This window comes from Podarcis melisellensis, assembly GCF_964234715.1.
Source record: "Podarcis melisellensis genome assembly, chromosome: Z".
Lineage (NCBI taxonomy): Eukaryota > Metazoa > Chordata > Lepidosauria > Squamata > Lacertidae > Podarcis > Podarcis melisellensis.
Genome location: NC_138547.1, coordinates 7,368,976 through 7,389,483, shown reverse-complemented (window position 1 = coordinate 7,389,483; position 20,508 = coordinate 7,368,976). Strand labels below are relative to the sequence as shown.

At 45.4% G+C, this 20,508-nt stretch overlaps 1 protein-coding gene across 5 annotated transcripts in view; it reads right to left on the bottom strand.

Moving 5' to 3' along the window:
* Window positions 1–20,508, bottom strand: part of ASTN2 (astrotactin 2) — a 664,383-nt gene that overhangs the window by 130,501 nt on the left and 513,374 nt on the right. For all 5 annotated transcript variants that reach the window (XM_081896297.1, XM_081896298.1, XM_081896300.1 and 2 more), the window contains one exon: window positions 16,160–16,425. In XM_081896297.1, coding sequence (XP_081752423.1) covers window positions 16,160–16,425 — 266 coding nt within the window. The remainder of the gene's footprint in view (window positions 1–16,159; window positions 16,426–20,508) is intronic.

Sequence of the window (20,508 nt, the reverse complement as noted above, 5' to 3'; positions counted from 1 at the left end):
TATGATCAGAAGCATTCCTTCTGGGTATAATTGATGATGTGATACCAAATAAGACTCACAATTTATTATTGTATACAACAGTGGCAGCAACAATAGTGTATGCTAGAAATTGTAGACCAAAAGAGACTCCAGGAAAAGAACAATGGTTGTATAGATTAACAGAATATGCAGAACTAGCAACCATGACTACTAAAATAAGAAATCAAGATGAAAAACATACAAGGGATAAGTGGGAAATATTTGGGGAGTATTTAAAAAGATATGACATTAAATTTAGCTTCCAAGCAGGGGAAACTTTATGAACAACAGTTGACAACAACAAAGATATGGAAGGGGAGGAATAGGGTGGATAAATTATTGGATATGCAGCCAAATAAGATATATCTGAACTGCCATGGAAAGCTGGGTGGGAAAGTCTATGTAAAATATTGTATAAGGATGGAAATATGATGTGTAAATATAAAACTGGGGGAAATGCATAAACAATTTAAAAGAAAACAGAAAACAAAGAAAACAAATCAGTATTTTAGTGTGCATTTCTCCTAATGAAATATTTTATATGCAGTTTTGAGTAATGTACGATTTTTTGTTGTTATTGCAAGCAATCTCCCCTAATATAAAGCATTTGTGTATGTTATTTTCCCTAATGTATTCTTCTTAAATTCACAGTTTTATCTAATATATGCTTTTTTGTAATAACTGTTTGGGTAGAAAAATCAGAAATTGGTTTCTTACCATGAATTTCTGTTTGAAGAGTAGACCAGAGGACATTGTTCTGACAGGATGACTCCTCCCATCGGACCAGATAGGCAGGGCCCTTTGAAGTCTTTTGCCTCTCCTTCCACTGGTGGGAGCCCTCCAGATTGAACTGGCAGAGCTAAAAACAGCTCATCCACCCATAGCCCAAAATAGTCATGTCTGTTTCAAAAAACTACCACAGTGGACACATATATGTAAGCTGAGAATTGCGTAACATCACACTCTCACCAACCATTCAAACGAACATCAAGTATGTCATGGCGGTGGAGGGGAAAACTCAAATGTAATCCAACCCTGTTACACCATCATCCCACCCACCCAAAAGACATGGATGCAGAGAGCGAAAGGAAAGGGATTCAGAAGAATGCCTTCCACTCTTCTTTTCAAACAGAAATTCACTGTAAGAAACCAATTTCAGTTTTTGCTCAAGTGAACTGGAGGACTGTGTTTACGATTTTATTTAGACAGAACTTAGGAATTCCACAAGTCTTTGCTTGTGGCATTTGCTGGGCCTTCTGTGGGGAAGAAAGTTTCTTCTTCCTTGATTTCTAGATGACCTAAGGAGTTTATTGTCCAGGCTTATGGGGCTCTGGGAAGGTTCTAAGGGGCTTACAGCTTATTTGTTAAGGGGAGCTACCACTTTGGCTGCCTTTGGAACTTCTGGGGAGGAAAATGGACTGCTGACACTCTAGTCAGCAGAGATAATTACACGGTGGTTTAGGACAACCATGGTAATATCTAAATAAGGGAGTTCAGGAAGAGCCTCACATACTCAGAAGAAGACATTCGTCATGCCGGCGATAGAAAGTTTTTTGGAGTACAGCAGGCATGTCCAACAGGTAGATCGTGATCTACTGGTAGATCACGGAGTGTTCCTGGTAGATCCTGGTTGATCTCTGGCCCCTCAGCAATTTCCTTACATAAAAGCAGCAAAGAAAAAAACCCCAAATCTCCACAACTTTGGCTTCCTAAAATCACTGCCAGTTTTTTTTACAACAATGAGTTGGTCACTGCTAGTTGTTGTTGTTTTTTACATTGTGTGTAGATCACAGTCTATTGGGAATAGAGGATCTTCTTGAACAAGGAATATTCACTGGACCAACACACTGCATAATAGCCCTTAAATCACAGCACCAAGTAGGCAAAACCTTCTTTTGACTATTGCTAAGACTGGAAGCAAATATAAAATGGATTTTCTGTCTGCCAGTTAATTAGCAACTGGAAAACTAACGGACTGCTGGGGGATGAAAAAGCACTAGTAAGCTACTACAGCAGCAAGAATGCTACTCGCCCTGAAATGGAAAGAAGCAGAAGTCCCAGAAAAGGAAGAATGGATACAAAAACTTATGGAATATAAAGAAATGGTGAAGCTTACCGGAAGAATAAGAAATCAAGATAACAAACTTTTAATAAAAGAATGGAAATGGTTTATTGAATATTTGCAGATAAATTGCAAACAGATAAAAACATTTGCAGGGTTCTTGTAATAACCTGCAGTTTCATAAGAGTTTATATTTAAAGTAGACAATTAAGTGAGCAAATTACCATATTTTTCGCCCTATAGGGCGCACTTTCCCCCCTCCAAAAATGAAGGGGAAATGTGTGTGCATCCTATGGGGCGAATACAGGCTTTCGCTGAAGCCTGGAGAGCGAGAGGGGTCGGTGTGCACTGACCCCTCTCGTTCTCCAGGCTTCAGGAAGCTCTGCACAACCCTCGGGAGCCTGGCGTGGCTTCGCACAGCTCTGCGCAACCCTAGGTAGCCCGGCACGAAGCCACGCCGGGCTCCCAAAGGTTGTGCAGAGCTGCCTGCATTCCAAAGCCTGGGGCGTGTTGAAGAGCGCGCCTGGGCTTCGCGCAGCTCTCCGAAAACCTGGGGAGACCGGCGCGGCTCCCTAGGCTTGCGGATAGCAGGCTGTTCTGGGGGCCGGGGTCGGGGGAAGCTCGTGCTCCCCCCACGCCTGCCCCATGCCTTTGGGGAAATAATTTTTTTTTCTTTATTTCCCCCCCCCCAAAAAAAAACTAGGTGCGTCCTATGGGGCGGTGCGTCCTATGGGGCGAAAAATACAGTAAATGAATTTGGATATGCAGAAGATATTAAAAAATAAATTTAAGGAACCGTAGAAAGAGAGGGAAGGAAGTTAAACATTGAAATTTTAAAATGCTTGCAAAATTAATGAAATGTATAAATTTAAAAAGTATAAATAAAAACCTAGAAAAAAAGAGAAGAAAAAGGATGAGTTCTGGGTCTAGCAAGGTGCCCCTTTGTAGTCCACAAAGGTAGGAGTACCTACAGGAGTACCTGTAGGAGAAGCAGAGAAGGGACAGGGGGACATTGAAGCTTCATATTCCAATTTCTGCCCCCACAAACTGGAACACTGATTTCCGGGTTTGAAGTGTTCGTAATCCAAAAAGCACCAAAAAGCACTTCCTATACCCCTGTATTGCAGACCAACCCTGGGATTATCTTCCACCGCTTCCCATGCCACCTTTCCCAAGGAAACTTCATCTGCAAAGGAGGAGCAGGAGGAGAAACAGAACTCACCTTGAGCACTGCCTCTAATGGATATTCTAACTTTTAAGCTTTAAGCCAGGGCAAGACGGGGTAACAGCAGTTCCCACCTCTCCCTTGCACACTCACTACTGCCTCTGTTCCCCTCAGTAGGGAGTCACCTGCCACCTCCACATGGGAAGTGACAGGAATCATTCGATGCGCTGTGGCTTCCAAAGCCTGCTTGGAGTGCTCTAAGGTCTGCACCTGCTGCTCTTGAGTCTTCCCCTCTTGTCTATTGGAACTTATTTTGATATTGTGTGGATAAGTTACAAAGGCAGGAATTGTACGGTTTGAGTACTTCCTACAACTTCCTCTCAACTTTCCATCTCCATAATGCAATTCTCTTTCTCCAGAATCATCTCCATGGAAGGTAGTAAGAAAGGAAAATTCAGATGACTATGTTTAATGTAGGGAGCATTTGTGAAGATGAATGGTCAACCAGGAAGGTTTTCTCCCCCCTGGGCAGCTCTTCCACCTTCCATGATGACATCATCTGATTCTGATATTCTCCTCGCCCCCTCCACACATTCTGCAGGGTTACCATAGAGACACCAAGAAACAACTTTGCATCATCACTATTCCATTGCCCACTTCTTACCGGACATCGTTCAGTAAGCAGTGTGAGGAGTGCTATCAGATTAGATATTTGTGGTTTTTGTGTCAGCATTCCTATCAACATGGCAGGTAGGAAATTGTGCCATCTAGATGTTCACCTGTTCTGCTTCATTGTCCCATGAAGCAGACAGAGGAGCCAGCTGAGAAGTTAAGGATTTATAGCTGGGGAATGGATGAAATTTTTGGACAACTTGAGAGACGATAACATACATGCAAGTGGAAGCTGTGATAGACAGCAAGAGAAAAGGGAGAAAGGCGGGTTCCTTTAAAAAGCCACCCCAGTTAGTCAAGGTCCCAGTGCCCCCCATGGGGCTTAGGTAAGCCATGACTAAGGCCCATTCAATGGCCTTCAGTGGGACTTAGTCTTGAATATATCTTTCACTAGATGTACCGGTGAACTCTGAGGCTCCTTCAAAATCATATATATATATGTTTTGTACTACTGCCCATCTACATTGCATTTTGTAGAACAATGTACATTGCACTTGTCCAAAGCAGCTTACGAACCAAGAGTTTCTAGGGAGCAACAACACAAAATATCAGTTTGGAAGGAAAAGCAGTAGATAAATAAGTAAAAGTCCATAAATGATCCCCATTGATCCAGAACCAAAAGCAGTTTGGTTAGATTCTCTCTTGTGTGAGAGCCTGAAAAAACAATTGTTCCTTAGATGAATGATGATCTTTGTTGCTGTTGCAACCACTATCTCACTGAATTATAGAAACAGGTGAGCTTAACAGGTGTAAGGTTTAGCTGGTGCCTAAATCTTTTACCGGGGTGGGCCTCTACCATCGTGGAACCTTAGCCCCCATTCCACAGGAACAGAGGAACCGCACTGTCCAGATTGGGAGCCCTGTCCCAATGCCATCAGCTGCAAACAAGGAAATGTTTCTGGTCTTCCAGCAGGTAGAAGCCCAAACCATCCTGGGACCTACTCATACAGCAGTGGTTGCAAACAAAAATGAACAAAATTCAGGCCTCTTTGCAGAAGATATAATTTTATGCACCTCTGACCCTATCACAGCAGGAAAAATACTATGTACAGAGTTGGAACAGTTCTCCAGGGTCTCAGGATTGCAAGATACTTTTAAGAAAACAGAGGTCATGCTTTTTCATACACCACCCCATTCATATACAACAGGCTTTTACAGCAATGTTGAAGATTCCAATAGCTAGGAAAAGTTTTAGATATCTGGGGGTGCAAATTACCCAAAATTTGAACAAACAAGTTGTATCGGTTTAATTATATTACGTTTTGGAAATATGGATATAATACATTGGAATAAATGAAGACTCTCCATTATAGACAAATTAGTTGCATTGAACAGGGCCGTCTTTACCCGAGGGTGCAAGAGGTGTCTTGCACCCAGGCAAAAAATGGGGGGGGGCGCCAAATGTATACCTACTGTATACTGGTCCCTCTCGATCGACGGCAGTGAAAAGCAATGGAGCGAAAGTCCCCACTTGCCTCCTCTGTTACTGGAACGTAGGGGTAGGCGGAGGTGCTGGGTAAGCACTTCTCCTGACACAAGCCCCCCATACTGCCATTCAGAAGCAGAGGTTCTCCTAATAATTGGATCTTAATTGGTACAAAGCAAGGCACATGCCAGAGGAGATGTGATTACCAGAACTGCGGACTATTCAGCTACACCAATCTGAGGTTTGAGATTGAGAAAAGACTTTATTCTGTTTTGGAGGTGGCTGGTGGAAAGGGAAGCCCTATTGTTTATATTACGGTAGTTTCTACATTTATGATTTGGCAACCCTCTCCAAGCGCAAGTTTTAAGGATATACAAGTGAGGATTGATTGCTGGATGGTGTAATACTGAGATTAAAAAGAGAGAGTTGAAGCTGTGTGTGGTTTAAAGGGAATGAAGGGGGGGAGCTCTATTGTTTAAATCAGTGTTTCCCAAACGTTTTTGGGCAACGGCACACCTGTTTACTGAAAAAAAATCTCGCGGCACACCACCATTAAAGCCCCGCCCCGTGACGTCAGCGCGCAGCGTCACGCCGGGAGGGACGCACAAAAGTGAAAGTTTTTTCCCTCCCCCTTGCTGGGGAACCTCCAAGCTTTGGGGGTGGGAGGAGGCAGCAGAGCGAGGGACTGAGGGACGGCGGCAACTGAGGCGGCGGCGGCTGAGGCAGAGCTGGGAAGGGGGTTTCCAGGGGACACGGCAGCTCCTCGAAAGGCTTCTCTCAGCTGCGCTCAATCCGCCTCGGAGAGGATTTCCCCTCCGGTCCCATGCGTTCGTTTGGGGCATCGCTCCGGCTGCTCCCTCTCCCGCCGCGCAGGAGCGATGCCTCTCTCTGGCTCTCCCTCCGCGCAGGCTGAGGGAGGGAGGGAGGGGCGCGTGTGACCCGTCTCTGCTGGGAGACCAAACCCAGCGAGGCAGAGTCGCGCGGAGGCGCCCAGGCAGCGCTGCCGGCTGCGAGGAGGAGCGCCAGGCAGCAGCAGGAGGCGCGGCCTCTCCTCGCCGCCGCCGCCCCGCCTCTCGCCGCCCGACTCGCCCGCCTCCCTCCAGGCATCTCGCGGCACACGAGGCAACGTCTCACGGCACACTCGTGTGCCGCGGAACACCGGTTGGGAAACACTGGTTTAAATGGATCACGTTGAGAAACTAGAGCTGAACGCCACCCCCACCCCCCGAACAATGGAAAAAGAAAAGAGACTAAAAGGAGTTGAGACATAACCCAAGAGGAAGAATAATGGCCAAAACTAAAATGCAACCGTAAAGATGAAAGGATTCTAGTGGCTGTGGATGAAAAGGGGCACAGGGACTCCTAGGATGCTAATGAATCAAAAGGAAAGTGCTGCCAGATCATCAGCAGATATGTTTGAAACAGCTCCCCCTTCCCAGATTGAAGAGGGAATGGCAAATCTTCTAGATTTCAACCAATCAGAGGGAAGGAGTGGACTGTTTATATGCCTGAGCATTATGGGATGGAGCTAAGGCGAGCAAGTAGGAGCTAACCATGAGATCATAGCTCCACCCTGAATTACACTGGGAAAGAAACAGCAGCAGCGGGAGAAGCTCAAGGACATGACAGCATACAAGGGCAATGAAACCACAAATTGTACATATTATATTGTCACACACAGACTGGGGGGGGGGGACAATTAGTGTTCCTCACTTGAAGTTCTATAAAAGGTTAAGTAACATAATAACAGAACAGAAATCATTAAGAATTCAGCTGTTGTCTAAGTGATTAATTTGTTAAATGGAATATAACTAGAAGTTAATGAAAACATGAAAGACAGTAATATCAAATCATAATGGACGCATCAAGCACAGCACACAGGAAACCACTTTAATGAAATTGTATTAATTTGGAATTAATTGGTATTTGTATACTTGGGTTAAAATTGGAAAAATAACTGACCAAAAAAAAGCTTAATTACTGATGACTCTAAAAGAATACAAGTGATAAGAGCTAAGTCTGTTTTAAATCTTCATTTTATACTGCCACTAAGTCTGCGTCTTGTATGTGCTGTATTAGCTGTGAATACTAAACTGAACCTTATCTGTGTGAGAAAGGAATGCGTACAAGTTCCTGGAAACAGAGACTGCCAAGGGGGAGATTAATGGAAACCAACATGGGAAAGACAACACTGAATGCCTCATTAATCATTGGTATCATGCAATAACTACTAGATGAACAGCTGACAGAATTAAGAGCTGAGATGTGTAGAATGTTAAAAGAGATTGGATCAAAGATACATCAGACTAGAGAATGCACAGGACCTGTGGAAAAAGATGTGGCTAACAGCAGACAAAATGGGTAACAGCGGACAATGAATTGGAGTGGATATCCATACAGCTATCTGGAGCATTAAACAGAGAAAGGATGCTACTGTAATGCCAGAAGAGATGAATGGATTTATGAACAGGGACAGCCAGAGATGGTAGAGATGGAGCTGAGAGAGAAAGGGCCTTGTGTCCAAACTGAAGTGAAAACAGAAAATAAAATGCCTCTAAACTCTAGACAACTGGTCTAGAAAAAGAAAGGAAATAGCGGAAGGATATTTCCTTTTCCCTTTAGATCAAGAAAATGCATGGCCAACAGGAAATGGGTTTGGAATATATGGAACTGAGTACGAATTAATGAAGATACAAAAAGGAAATAAGAATGGACTATTACATTTTTAAGATTTGTCAAAACCTTTGGGGAGAAATTCATCGTATTGGACCAGAGAATGACTATTTTGGACATTTAATGATAATAATCATTGAAGAGCTACTTTTGGAGTTTTTGAGTGGAAAGGGCAGAATTTGAGATGTCTGGAATGGAAGATTGAGAAAACAAGACCTAGCAGATTGGGAAACATCTGGACAATACAGATAGATGATATCCTGGAGTGCATACTTTGAATATTTTGGATAATTGTCATAATTAGCAGACAGAGAATTGGAAACCTTTTTTTCTTTTTCTTTCTTTTCTTTCTCTTCTTATCTTTCTATGATCTCTAATACTTGTTTCCTTTCTGTTCTATCTATTTTTATGCTTTGCTTTTAGAAGCTCCTGAATTTGGATTAATGAAGGAGACACAGGAAGTTGATAGATGGAAAACAAGGGGACATGTGAGGGGCAGAGTAGAAAGGATCCCTCAGGGTGGGAGGCTGAAGGGAAGATGGGGAAGCTCCCAGGTGGGAGCTGGGAGGGTTCACTCTTCTGTGTGTGGAATAGAGTGGTAGCTCGAGCTACAGACGCTTCAGGTTACAGACTCCGCTAACCCAGAAATAGTACCTCAGGTTAAGAACTTTGCTTCAGGATCAGAACAGAAATCATGCTCTGGTGGCACGGCGGCAGTGGGAGGGCCCATTAGCTAAAGTGGTGCTTCAGGTTAAGAACAGTTTCAGGTTAAGAATGGACCTCCAGAATGAATTAAGTTTTTAACCCAAGGTACCACTGGTAAGGGCTAAGATACAATTGTGATAGAGGGCCTTGCTTTCACTTTCTCTTTTTTTCTCTCTTTTCTTTCTTTTCTTATTCTTGCTTTTTTATTTTTTATTTTCTCTAGGTCAATTAGGCTTTTATTGTATTTTTTGTTGAAAATTTTTAACAGAAATTGATTAAAACAAACAAACCAAGGGGCTACTGGTGTGGTGGTTGCCCAACTCAGAATTGTAGTGTGTGTGTGTGTGTGTGTGTGTGTTATAAGTATCCATTCCTACCAGCATAAGATCCCGTTTAGAACCCCAGACAAATGCAAGAGGAGTATATAACTGTAATCAACTACAGAGAGCAACAGTAGTGGGGATCCTGGTTTGCAGGATCTCATCAGTTCTGGCGCTATGGCTGAAGAACGCTCTGCTCCCGTAAGGTACAGCAAAAAAATTAAAATGGTTCTGGTCCCTGGAGAAAAGCCTGCCCCAACCAGCCTCTCGTGTCCTGGCGGGACAAGAAAAAATAAGATTGGCTGAAAACAGGAGAGTGAGGAGAAAAGCAGCCAAAGAAGTGACTGTCCCACTGGTTTGTCACCAGGGTGGCCCAAGAAATGTTGGCACCTGAGGCGAACCAGAAAATGCCCACCTCAGGGATGAGTGAAGAGCCACACTTAGGATAAAGCAGTGGTGGGGTGGGGAGAGAAATCTGTATCGAGAAGCAGGGTGGGAAGAAGAAGAAGAAGAAGAGGAGGAGGAGGAGGAGGAGGAGCAGCAGGAGGAGGAGTTTGGATTTGATATCCCGCTTTATCACTACCCGAAGGAGTCTCAAAGCGGCTAACAACCTCCTTTCCCTTCCTCCCCCACAACAAACACTCTGTGAGGTGAGTGAGGCTGAGAGACTTCAGAGAAGTGTGACTGGCCCCAAATCACCCAGTAGCTGCAATGTGGAGGAGCAGGGAACGCGAACCCGGTTCACCAGATTACGAGACTACCGCTCTTAACCACTACACCACACTGGCTCCCACTGGAAGAGACCAGCAGCATCTCCTATTCGACAAGAGTTGACATGGGGGGCTGCTGAGGAGACGCCGGATCCAACCTCCAAGGAGTGTGCTGCAATTGTTGCTGCCACTGCAGCAGCGGTGGCAGTGCCAGGCAATGCATTCCTTGGAAGCCAGATCTGCTGCCTCTGTGGATCCTGTCATCTGAGGCGGTTGCCTCACCTTGCCTCATGGGTGAGCCCACTCTGCCTCTTACCGAAGTTCCAAATGTACAGCTGGAAAACTTCCCCCCAGAGCCCAAACTCCATTCAGCTCAATCACGTAAGCTAGCAATGCCATGGAAGTTGCAAAGGTAAAAAAAAGTATGGTACGTCAGACTCTATTTTAAAGGTTTGTTTTTCCTCTGTGAGGCTCGGATCAGTTCAGCTGGCAGCAGAACTGCCCCTGAACTGAGTTTGGAATGAAGGTAAATTGCCCCAGCACAATCTACCCAGGCATGAATTATGCTGGCTTCCTTAAATTCGGATTGCTCCATAAGAACTGGTGGGAGGGAGGGAGGAGGAGGGTGGCTGCAGCCATGGCTAATGGGTGAGAAACAACAGTCTCCACATAGCAGCTTCACCAAGCCAAACAAGGTCCCCACCCTCCATGTGGAAAACCACATGCCAGAATGGAATATTAAAGTGGATTTTCCAGGTAAGATCCATAAGTAGCAAACAAGGAGTCCTGCAATTTCCTGCTCATGGATCTTTCATGAAGAAAAGTTGGAGGGGGCGGGGAGAGAAGGAGGAGGAGGAGAGGGAAAAAAGAAAAGAAAAAGGGAAAGAAATATGTGGGGATTTTCCATCCCCACATAAAGTTTTGTGCATGCATTTCTCCACAGGAACTGTTCCAAAAGTGCTCTGGAAAAGGAAAACATGATGTCAGGAGAGGCCCTACGACTACACTGATCACTGTCCTTAATGTTTACCCATTGTCTGCTGGCAAACCCCTGCTCCTCTTCCCACAAAATAAGGGCACTCCCGCCCCTTTTTTTTTTGCCTAGGGTGTAACTCAAGTGTGCTTTTGCCTTCCATCCTGCAGCACAAAAACCTGCCCCACCTCAACAGCCACACCGTCTGCTACACCCGACTAGCCCCCTCTGGACTCCGTTCCACACACCCCAAGCATGCTGCCTCCACTCCCCACCTCATGCAGTCCCCCTACTCAGGACAGGGCTGGGGTGTTTTCTGCAGGGACTAATCAGTCAGTGTCTGGTTGGTTTATTCTAGGAGCTGGCTTCTGTCTCGAGAGCTGGAAACAGTTCTCTTCAAGCTGTGCTGCCAGGGGGAGAAGCATCACCCTCCACAGACCCCTCCTAATTAATGCAGCTGATTAATTCCAGAGGGTGAGAGGAGGGGATTGGGGAAACCACAGGTGCCCCAAGCCAGTTTTCTGGAGTAGGGAGCCAAGGGAGGGTGGTGACCAGTGCTTTTATTTGGGAGGGGTGTACTCAAGGGTACACAGTACCGGCACCATTTGTACTAGAAGAAAAGCACTGGTTAAAAGTGTGGCATCCACTGTAACAACTTCATGGTGAGTACTTGCACCTTTTTTTTTCTAGAAGAAAAGCACTGCTGGTGAGCCTCTGGCCGGGAGCTGAATGCAGTCCCCAGGCCTCTCAGACTTGACCTCAGAATACTCCCCAAGCCACCACCAGTTGCACTTCACACCCTGGGTGCTTTTTGCATGGCTAGATGTGTGCCCTTGAACTCTGAAAATGCCTCTTGCTTGCTTGCCTGGATGGAGGATAGGGGTGTGTGTGCAGAAACAAGTCTACTGTACAAAGGGGAGGATTACACTTGTTGCTACACCCACCTTTGTCTCTAGTTCCACATGCCACTGGCATGTGGACCTCAGAAGGCTGCCCAGAAGGGAATGTGGTTCTTGGGGTGGAAAAATGTTCCTCACCTCTGTGCAAAGGGAACATAAGTGCCTCTGCACACTTCCTTCAGATGTTCCATTGCAGCAGCTGGGCAGTGTTCCAGCCCAGTTGCAGGGAAGCAAGTCTGGTGGAGGTTTTAAGCAGGATTTGCATTGCCAGCACAACCATCTTTCCTTCCCGAGGTCATAAAAGTTAGTTCAGATGAAGTGGTTGTCCTAAGGAGATATGGATTATATGCTCAAGGCACCTTGCTAGGAGAAAGTGGGACTGGAAGTTGTGTCTGGGCTGCAAGATCATTATTACTACTACTATTATTATTATTATTATAAAATTCAGGTAGGTAACTGTGTTGGTCTGACACAGTCAAAATAAATAAATAAATTGTCCAGCGGCACCTTAGAGACCAACTAAGTTTGTTCTGGGTATAAGCTTTCGTTGTATCTGAAGAAGTGCGTATCTGAAGAAGTGTGCGTGCACACGAAAGCTTATACCCAGAACGAACTTAGTTGGTCTCCAAGGTGCCACTGGACAATTTTTATTTATTTATTTTGACTATTATTATTATAAGTCTCTCTCTCTCTCTCTCTCTCTCTCTCTCTCTCTCTCTCTCTGTGTGTGTGTGTGTGTGTGTGTTAAAATGAGGTGCTTCTGGTACTCGTATATTGATGAAACTGCCATAGGTGCTCTGGCTGGACAATATCTGGTTTTCAACATCATGATATATCACCAGCTAAACATTGTGATATACCAATATATTGTGATGTCTGAAATAAGGATGGAACTATGCAGAGGTGAACAGGGTAATGTCCTGGCAACTGCTACTACTTAAGGGTCTAAAACTGATAAATAATGATATTATCAATCACCACACAGTCACTTTCATCAGCAGACAAGCCAAAATGCATCCAAACTGGACTTTTGGTTTTTTGGCTTAGCTACCAAATGGTGGTATTCAGGACAATTCAAAGGAAAGTCATGAGTTATAGTGAAGATAAATAATCTGGGACTGCCAGCAGGCCTGCCAGGTGGCAGAAGTGGCAGCAGCCTGGCAGTGGCAGCAAAACCATTGGCAACCTTGCAGGCCTCACCATGGTCACAGCAGGTGGTGGCAGTAGCAGCAGCAACCTGCAATGCTTCATGGCAGAGGCACAAGAAGTGGCGGCCTGCAAGGCCTTGCCCCAGTGACGGGAGGTGCTAGCAGAAGCAGTGGCAGGCTACAAGGTCATGTCATGGCGGTAGGAGGCAGCGGCAGAAGGTGCAGTGGCCTGTCAGGCCATGTCACGGGAGCGGGAGCCAGTGCAAAAATAATGCTGGGCTTGCAGGTCGCCGTGAACAGTCATGCACCCTGGCCCCTGCAAGCCCAGTGCTGCTCTTGCTAGCAGTGCTGGGCTCTCAGGGAGGGTGCCTTGAGTTGTTGCTTCCTTCTCATAGTGCCCTCAGCTGGGAGGGGGTGGCTGAGAAGGACACAACAGACAAGCGCCCTGGCCTGAGAGCCAGCTGCAGAGTGCCGTGACAAGGACGCAACAGCTCATAGCAGCCTCTCTGTAAGCAGTACCGCTCACAAAAGCAGCACTGGGCTCGCAGGGGGACCATGGGGCATGCCTCTTGCGTCCTTCGCAAGCCCTGCCCCCCCCCAGCTGAGGGGTGCTGAGAAGGATGTAATAGCTCACGATGGGGCAGGGTGCTGTGATGTGCCCCCTAAAAACTGCACCTGGGGTGACAGCCCCCTCCCACTACACCACTGCCATGGGGTAAAGGACAGCTTGGCCTTAATGGTGGCCATATCTTCACTACCTGTGATTACTTCCAGACCTGCATTTTGCCCATCCCACCCACAGCTGTTGCAAGCTGGTGTGTTCCAAGCACCTTAATCAAGTGCAGGCTGCAGTGCTAATAAGTGACTTTAAACAGGGCTGTCATTTTTGGATAGAGAAACAACAGCCTGGTTTGTGGGAGGGAAAGGCGAGATGAAGAACCGTGGGGGAGAGAAGATAAATCTACATATAATTAACATGTAAGCTCTTTCAGGGTTTTGAAGTAAGGAAGAAGAGCAGCCAAGTAGCTAAGCTCAAGAAGTGTCACCAAGGAAAGTTCAACTGCACCTGTTAGACTTACACTGACCTCCAGTGGCCAGTTGGGCACATTCCATTGGCCTCTGCTTGACGGCAATTTGACGGCAGAGTAGGGATGTTGTGAGACAGAAACAGTCTGTATGCTGGTGGGGATTTGAATGGTGCAAAGAATTGCTGTTAGTTTTAGGCTTCCAAATGTCTGGCATAGGTAGAAAAGACCACTGCCAAAAGGGAAATCAAAACTTCCTGATTTACAAAGGTTTGCAAAGATATGGCGAGGGATCAAAGCTCAGTGGTAGGTCGTGTGCTTCAGTCACAGAAAAGTGCCCCTGATTGATCCCTGGTACCTTCAGTTAAACAGACTGCAGATGATGCAGAAGGCCCCAGAGAGCTGTTGAGGGCCAGAGGAGATGCTGCTGGGTTAGAAGGGCCCAATCTAACTTGTTATGAAGCAGCTTCCTAAAGTCTCTATGGTGCTAAGAGCCAGCTCAGAGAAGAAATAAGTGCTTGCATGCCACAATGCAGCACTGAGAGCCAGTGAGGACCAAAGAGAGCAAATAAAGTTAAAATGGCCATCTATCTATCAGTTAAGAAGAGAGTCAAACACTCCCTCTTTAACTCTAGCTAAAAGGAGAATTGAAGGAGAAGGAGCTTGGCTCGGATTTAAGCACATGCCAGAGATACCATCTCTGAGGGGAGGAACATGAGCACCTTCTCTTTTACTATAGAAGATTTTGAGATGCCATTCTATGCAAAATTCCTTGTGTTTGCTGCTCAGGTGTCAGGAAAAAAATGTTGGCATGAATCTCCTTTCTCTGCTCACCAACCTTTTGGCCTGTTTGTCATCCAGCCTCACAACCAGGAGCAGCCAGAATGGTAGAGCAGTGCTGCAGAGACACCCTCTTGACACTGGCATAACTGCCACTGCCAGGGTATGACTGGATGGTGGTGAAGTCAGGACGGTGTGAGCACACCACTGGAATCAATGCAGCACTTCTTCTAGTGTGCCCACATGGCCCTCCAGCTGCTGTTCTCCTTTGCCTTCAAGTGTCTTCTTGCTCCACCCTTCAGCCCTGGTTCTGCTAAGTTCTTACCACAGAAATTTGCAGTCAATTCTCAACTCTTTCTTCCTTCTCTAAATTCATAGCACCTACAGCACAAGCTCAGAGAGACTCTCGGACAAGTCAAGCAGCTACTAGGCCAAGCAGACTGAATGAGGTAGGTTGAGGCACACCAGACCTCCAGGCAAAACTTTATGCCCTGAACTTATTCCAATGCTGCCAGCTCCACCAAAATCTCAATAGACCTAAAATACATGTTGATCTACTGATTGTCTGAAAATCCTTTGGGTGAGACAAGTCTATTATATTTGGCCTTACATCATTCTTTTTTAAATGTTCCACAACAAAGCAGCAAAAAATACTACACAAGTTGTTCCTTCAGTCAGGTAGAGCCAAAGTACAGCCAAAGTCAGATTGGCTGTTGTGTTCAGTGTGCTCTACAATCACTAGGATGTTCGGGCTCAGTTTTGTCTGCCAGGCGCATTGTCTGCAGAAAAAAGTTGGCAACCAACAAGGTTTTTCAGAAGGCTTTTAGATGGTCTGTTTCAGTGGAGGAGACCTATTACTGGTCTGATAAATCGTAAGGGTCTGACTAGGAGATGCTGGAGTTTAGTGAGCAAAGTTGAAATGGATTAATAAAGTAGTAGCTCTCTGGGCTGGCTCACCAATAGGATCTCCTCTGCCTCTCTCTCTCTTCTCTCTCTTGCTATCTTTTTCATTTGTTTGTGTGAAGAAGAAAAAGGAAAGCAGTGAGTTTAGCACTCTTCTAAGAAAGCAAAAAATAAATTGATGATGTTTTTATTGATGAAATAATCTGCGCTGAGTATGTTGAAAGTGTGTGTTCCATGGCTTTGATGGACAAAGTCAAATTCATTGCCCCACGGTGCTGGCACTGAGAGGATCACAGGTACAAGCAATGTGTTCTAAAGGAAAAGCAGGGCTCAGGTATCTTTACATGCATTATAATACGCCACCACTGACTGAGAGGGACACCAGACCATATGTTTTGCATTGGCTGAAGAGAAAGGGAACTCAGTGAGCAGCACAGGCCTAAAGCAGAGAAACAATAGCACTTCAAGTGTATTTACAAAGACACGGTGAAAGGTGAATTATAGGAGTTTCTGCCCCCCAACAGGAAGGTGTTTTAATATAGTTTGAGGAGCTGGTGTGTGAAAATTGAATGTTCTATCCTTTATCATATGCCGGCCAAGAGCAGACTGAGGCTGGTGGGGCAGTGCCCCATTTGCCCTAATTGGCCAACTTCCCCAGTTTCATCTCTTGCTCCACTCACCTCCCGGGTCTCATTGTTCTGGATCAGCGTGTACAGAGGGACCACATGGTTGATTTCAAGGAGCACAGGTGTAGGACTCAGCTGCTCTTTGCCTGGGCGTCGACATAAGTGGCAAGTAGAGGGGCAGCGACCCTTTTCTTCACAGCGGATCTCCACACCCGATATCAGCTGGTCATCTGACAGCATCTGGGCGGACAACAGGCCCGAGAGGTAGGTGATGAATGGCATGGACTTCAGTTCCTTCTTGTTACCTAGTTCAGTTGTTTCTGGTTTGGGGACAGAACAGGGAGAGGTGGGATGGTGGGGGGAAACAAAAGTAAAACACTATAGTTCAGTCCCAAGTAAATTATTTTAGAATAGATATATTTAAAAAGTGGTACCTGCAACAAAATAGTGCAATGTGGAGTGCTCCAGTTCAGAATTTTAGCGACCCATGTCTCTTTTTAGCATACTTCATTCATCTTATTCATTCATCCTCCCCCACTCCAGGTTTCTGGGCTCAACCCCCCACCCCATACAAATGCCACACAGAATTATGTGGTCACAGAATATGCTGGGCTGCTGTTGAGGATTTATCCTCTAAATATATATTTCTTCTTCTAATATTGCAAATTTCAGAGTTCTCCCAGATAGGCTGATACAGAGCTGTCATAACTTACCCTCTAAGTTCACAATTAAGTCTTCAACTGCGTACCCAACAAGTACCCAATCCAGCACAGAGGGTGGAAACAGCTCATTGATGAAGTGAGTGTTCTAAACGCCTTGTACGGTTGCAAGTATGTATGAGGATGTAGTTTGAACATTCATTAATCAAAAGTAAAATATGGTTGATCTGTGTGTATGTGTGGAGGGGATGATCTTCCCAGCTCTCAACACCTTTTAAGTTGTTTTGAAATTAAATTGCCAACTATCTGCATTTGAGCCACCATGGCAAGTCCTGAATTAGAGAGCTGGGGAACAATAGACAGGGATTAAGTGTTGGCCAATGAAGGGAATTACAAGGGCACCAACCACATTAGCCAAAGAATCCTCTTCACCATTAATTGGTTGTAACAGCTTAGGTGGCACCTCATGTTTCCCCAAAAAAGCTTCTGAGCAAGTAGCCTGGAATGTTCTGTGCTGAAACCAATGCTATGGCTTTGGGACTGCCCGCCCCCCACCCGAAAACTGAATGAGGGAGAAAGATCTGTTGGGGTGCTCCTGCCCTGATACCTTCTATCTTACACTCAGCCTACGTATATGTGTGTGTGTAAATAAAACCATATTTATCACAAAGAAACCAGTCTCCAGCAACCTTCATTCCAAGTAACCACAGGGCATGTGATGGCACCCCAATATCTCCCACTGCTTGGAGACTAGACAAACACATCACACGCACACATACCATCCTTGCCTAAATCTTGAACTTTTCAGGGAGTGCATGCTGTGCTTTAAAAACTGGTTTATGTAATTTTCTGCTGCCCTCCAGTGGAGTTATAGAGTTGTAACTTCTGGTGAAGGGAAGTGGGCTGTATTTGGTGCGTGAGGGGAGAGGAAGACAGACAAAAATAATTTCCTTCTGAGACTCAGAGATCTCAAAGTGGCATTGTTTGCAGTCACAAGAAAAGCAATTGTGTCCGAAAGCAGAAGCCCTCTGCAGAGATCCAGGGTCCAAAACAGGCTAAACTTATGCAGCTCCCTTCTTTAATGAGGAAACAGCATCCAACTCAAATATTTGGTGAGACCTTACTGCAGTGGCAAAAGGTATCTCATAGCAAGGCAAAAAGAGTGCTTCTGTTATTGCATTTCTATTCTCAAGACAATTGAGGTAGATAATTTGAGGAGGTTGGTGCTGTGAAAGGACACTCGCTGCATTTAGCCAAGACAAGCAATCTTATTTTCTGGGTTCAGCTTAAGGGGAAATGAGTGCTATGTCTACATGGCAGCTCTGACTGGCTGGAAATCTGTGACATAATTCCCTCACCTCCACTTTCTTCTATGAAGCAATTTTTTTTGCAAAAAAAGTTTAAACAACAAGTGGGTCAAAAGGAGATTTAAGTGAATAAATGTATACATGATGCTAAAAACCAGACAAAACATAGATACCTGAAGCATAAGGAAAAATGCCGCACTTGGAAGATTAAGGCAATGCATACATCAAATGAATATGTAACAAACAGTGGCGTAGAAGTAAAGGGTTGTGCCCAACTAAGTTCCACTACTAAGAACAGAACCTATTAATATAAATGGACCTAAGTCAGACTTGTGCATTAATCTCAATGGGTCTGTTTTGGGTAGAACTAACATTTGATACAATCCACTGAAATTAATCTATCCAAGTTAGTTACTTTCAAAGGGTCCAATGAGTGGGATGAACATTGGACACAATTCTAAGAGTTTGGTTTATTATTACATTTCTATTCTACTTTTTCTACAAAGAGCTCAAGGTGACGTACATGGTTCATCATCACCACCACCACCCTGTCCCTCATAACAACCAAGTGAGGCAACATAGGCTGAGACTCTATGGTTGGTCCAAGGCAGGAGTCAACAAACTTTTTCAGCAGGGGGCTGGTGCACTGTCCCTCAGACCTTGTGGGGGCCGGACTATATTTTGGAGGAAAAAATGAACGAAGTCCTATGCTCCACAAATAACACAGAGATGCATTTCAAATAAAAGGACACATTCTACTCATGTAAAAAACATGCTGATTCCAGGACCGTCCACGGGCCGGATTTAGAAGGCGATTGGGCCGGATCCTGCTCCTGAGCCTTAGTTTGCCTACCCATGGTCCAAGGTCATGCAGTGCGCAATATGACTTTGTGGGGATTTGGACCCTGGATTTCAGGGTGTTATTCCCTCTGGAAAACCAAAATTCTTCCCCAGATGGAAAGGTCACCTTCAGTGCTTTTCTTCTAGGAAAAAAGGTACCAGTACTACATATCCTCAGAAAAAACAACAACTTAGTGCAACACTGAATTCCTCCCATAATACTCTCATTTCAACATTTAAGGATCTTCCCAAGAACTAGACTGAATGTTAGGCCTGGCTAAGCCCGACCAATTCAAATACACAAATGCCAAATGTAGAGTGTGCACACGCACACAAACAAATGAAATAAGGTACATCTCCCAGTCACAACAAGAGTCTGGCAGCACACTCTGACCAGCGTTGCGTTGAGTATACCAGAGTGGGAAAAGGCTTTTAACTTGCTCTACTAAAGTTGTGCAAAAGTGGGAAGGGAAGGCCACTTTTACAAGGTGCTAGCAGTGTTGGAGCCCCACAAGACTTGCGTTGTGACGTTACTGTCTTGCCTGCTGGTTAGTAATCCCAACACAAGTTTATTAAAGCATGGAACACAGCCCTGCTCAATTTATGATTCCTGCTGGGTGGGCGGGGGCACTTCCTACTGTCTCCCATCAAAGTTTCATCACATAGCAGCAGATTTGAAAGCTTCCTGTATCCATATAAGCCAAAGGGGTTGGGGGGGCACAGCTAGGTGTTTCTCTTCAAAGCCACAACCCAAGGAGCTTTTTTCCAATGCCTTAGGCATATCTCCTAGTCATCTTAATGGGCAGGCGAAAGGATTGTGGCTTATTAAGCCACCCTTTGAAAGCCAGGTGCTTTCTGAATCCCCATGTCTGTGTGGCATGACTGGGCAGAGAGAGGACCAGGACCTCTGCAGGCAGCTCCTTATCTTCTCATAAATGGGAACCTTCTGCTTTCCCCAGAAAGCAGTGTGGTCTTGTGACTCCTACTCAGGTCTCCACAAAACAACTTGTGGCTCTTGATGATGTAATTTGCTTTAAAAGGGGAAATATTAATATCTCACACACACACACACACACACACACACACACACACACAGCACAGTGATTATCCCATGTCCATTTAAATCGATTATTCTGGATCCATTTTAATGTAAAAGGTAAAGGTAAAGGGGCCCCTGACCATTAGGTCCAGTTGTGACCGACTCTGGGGTTGCGGCGCTCATCTCACTTTATTGGCCAAGGGAGCCAGCGTACAGCTTCTAGGTCATGTGGCCAGCATGACTAAGCTGCTTCTGGCTAACCAGAGCAGCTCACGGAAACGCCGTTTACCTTCCCGCCGGAGCGGTACCTATTTATCTACTTGCACTTTGATGTGCTTTCAAACTGCTAGGTTGGCAGGAGCAGGGAGCGAGCAACGGGAGCTCACCCCTTCACAGGGATTCGAACCACCGAACTTTTGATTGGCAAGTCCTAGGCTCTGTGGTTTAACCTACAGCACCACCCGCGTCCCCCATTTTAATGTAGGTTCAGGCAAATTCAGGCTGCACAATGATAGTTGATTGGGAGGTCTGTCATCAGCTCCCCCAAATACTGGACTT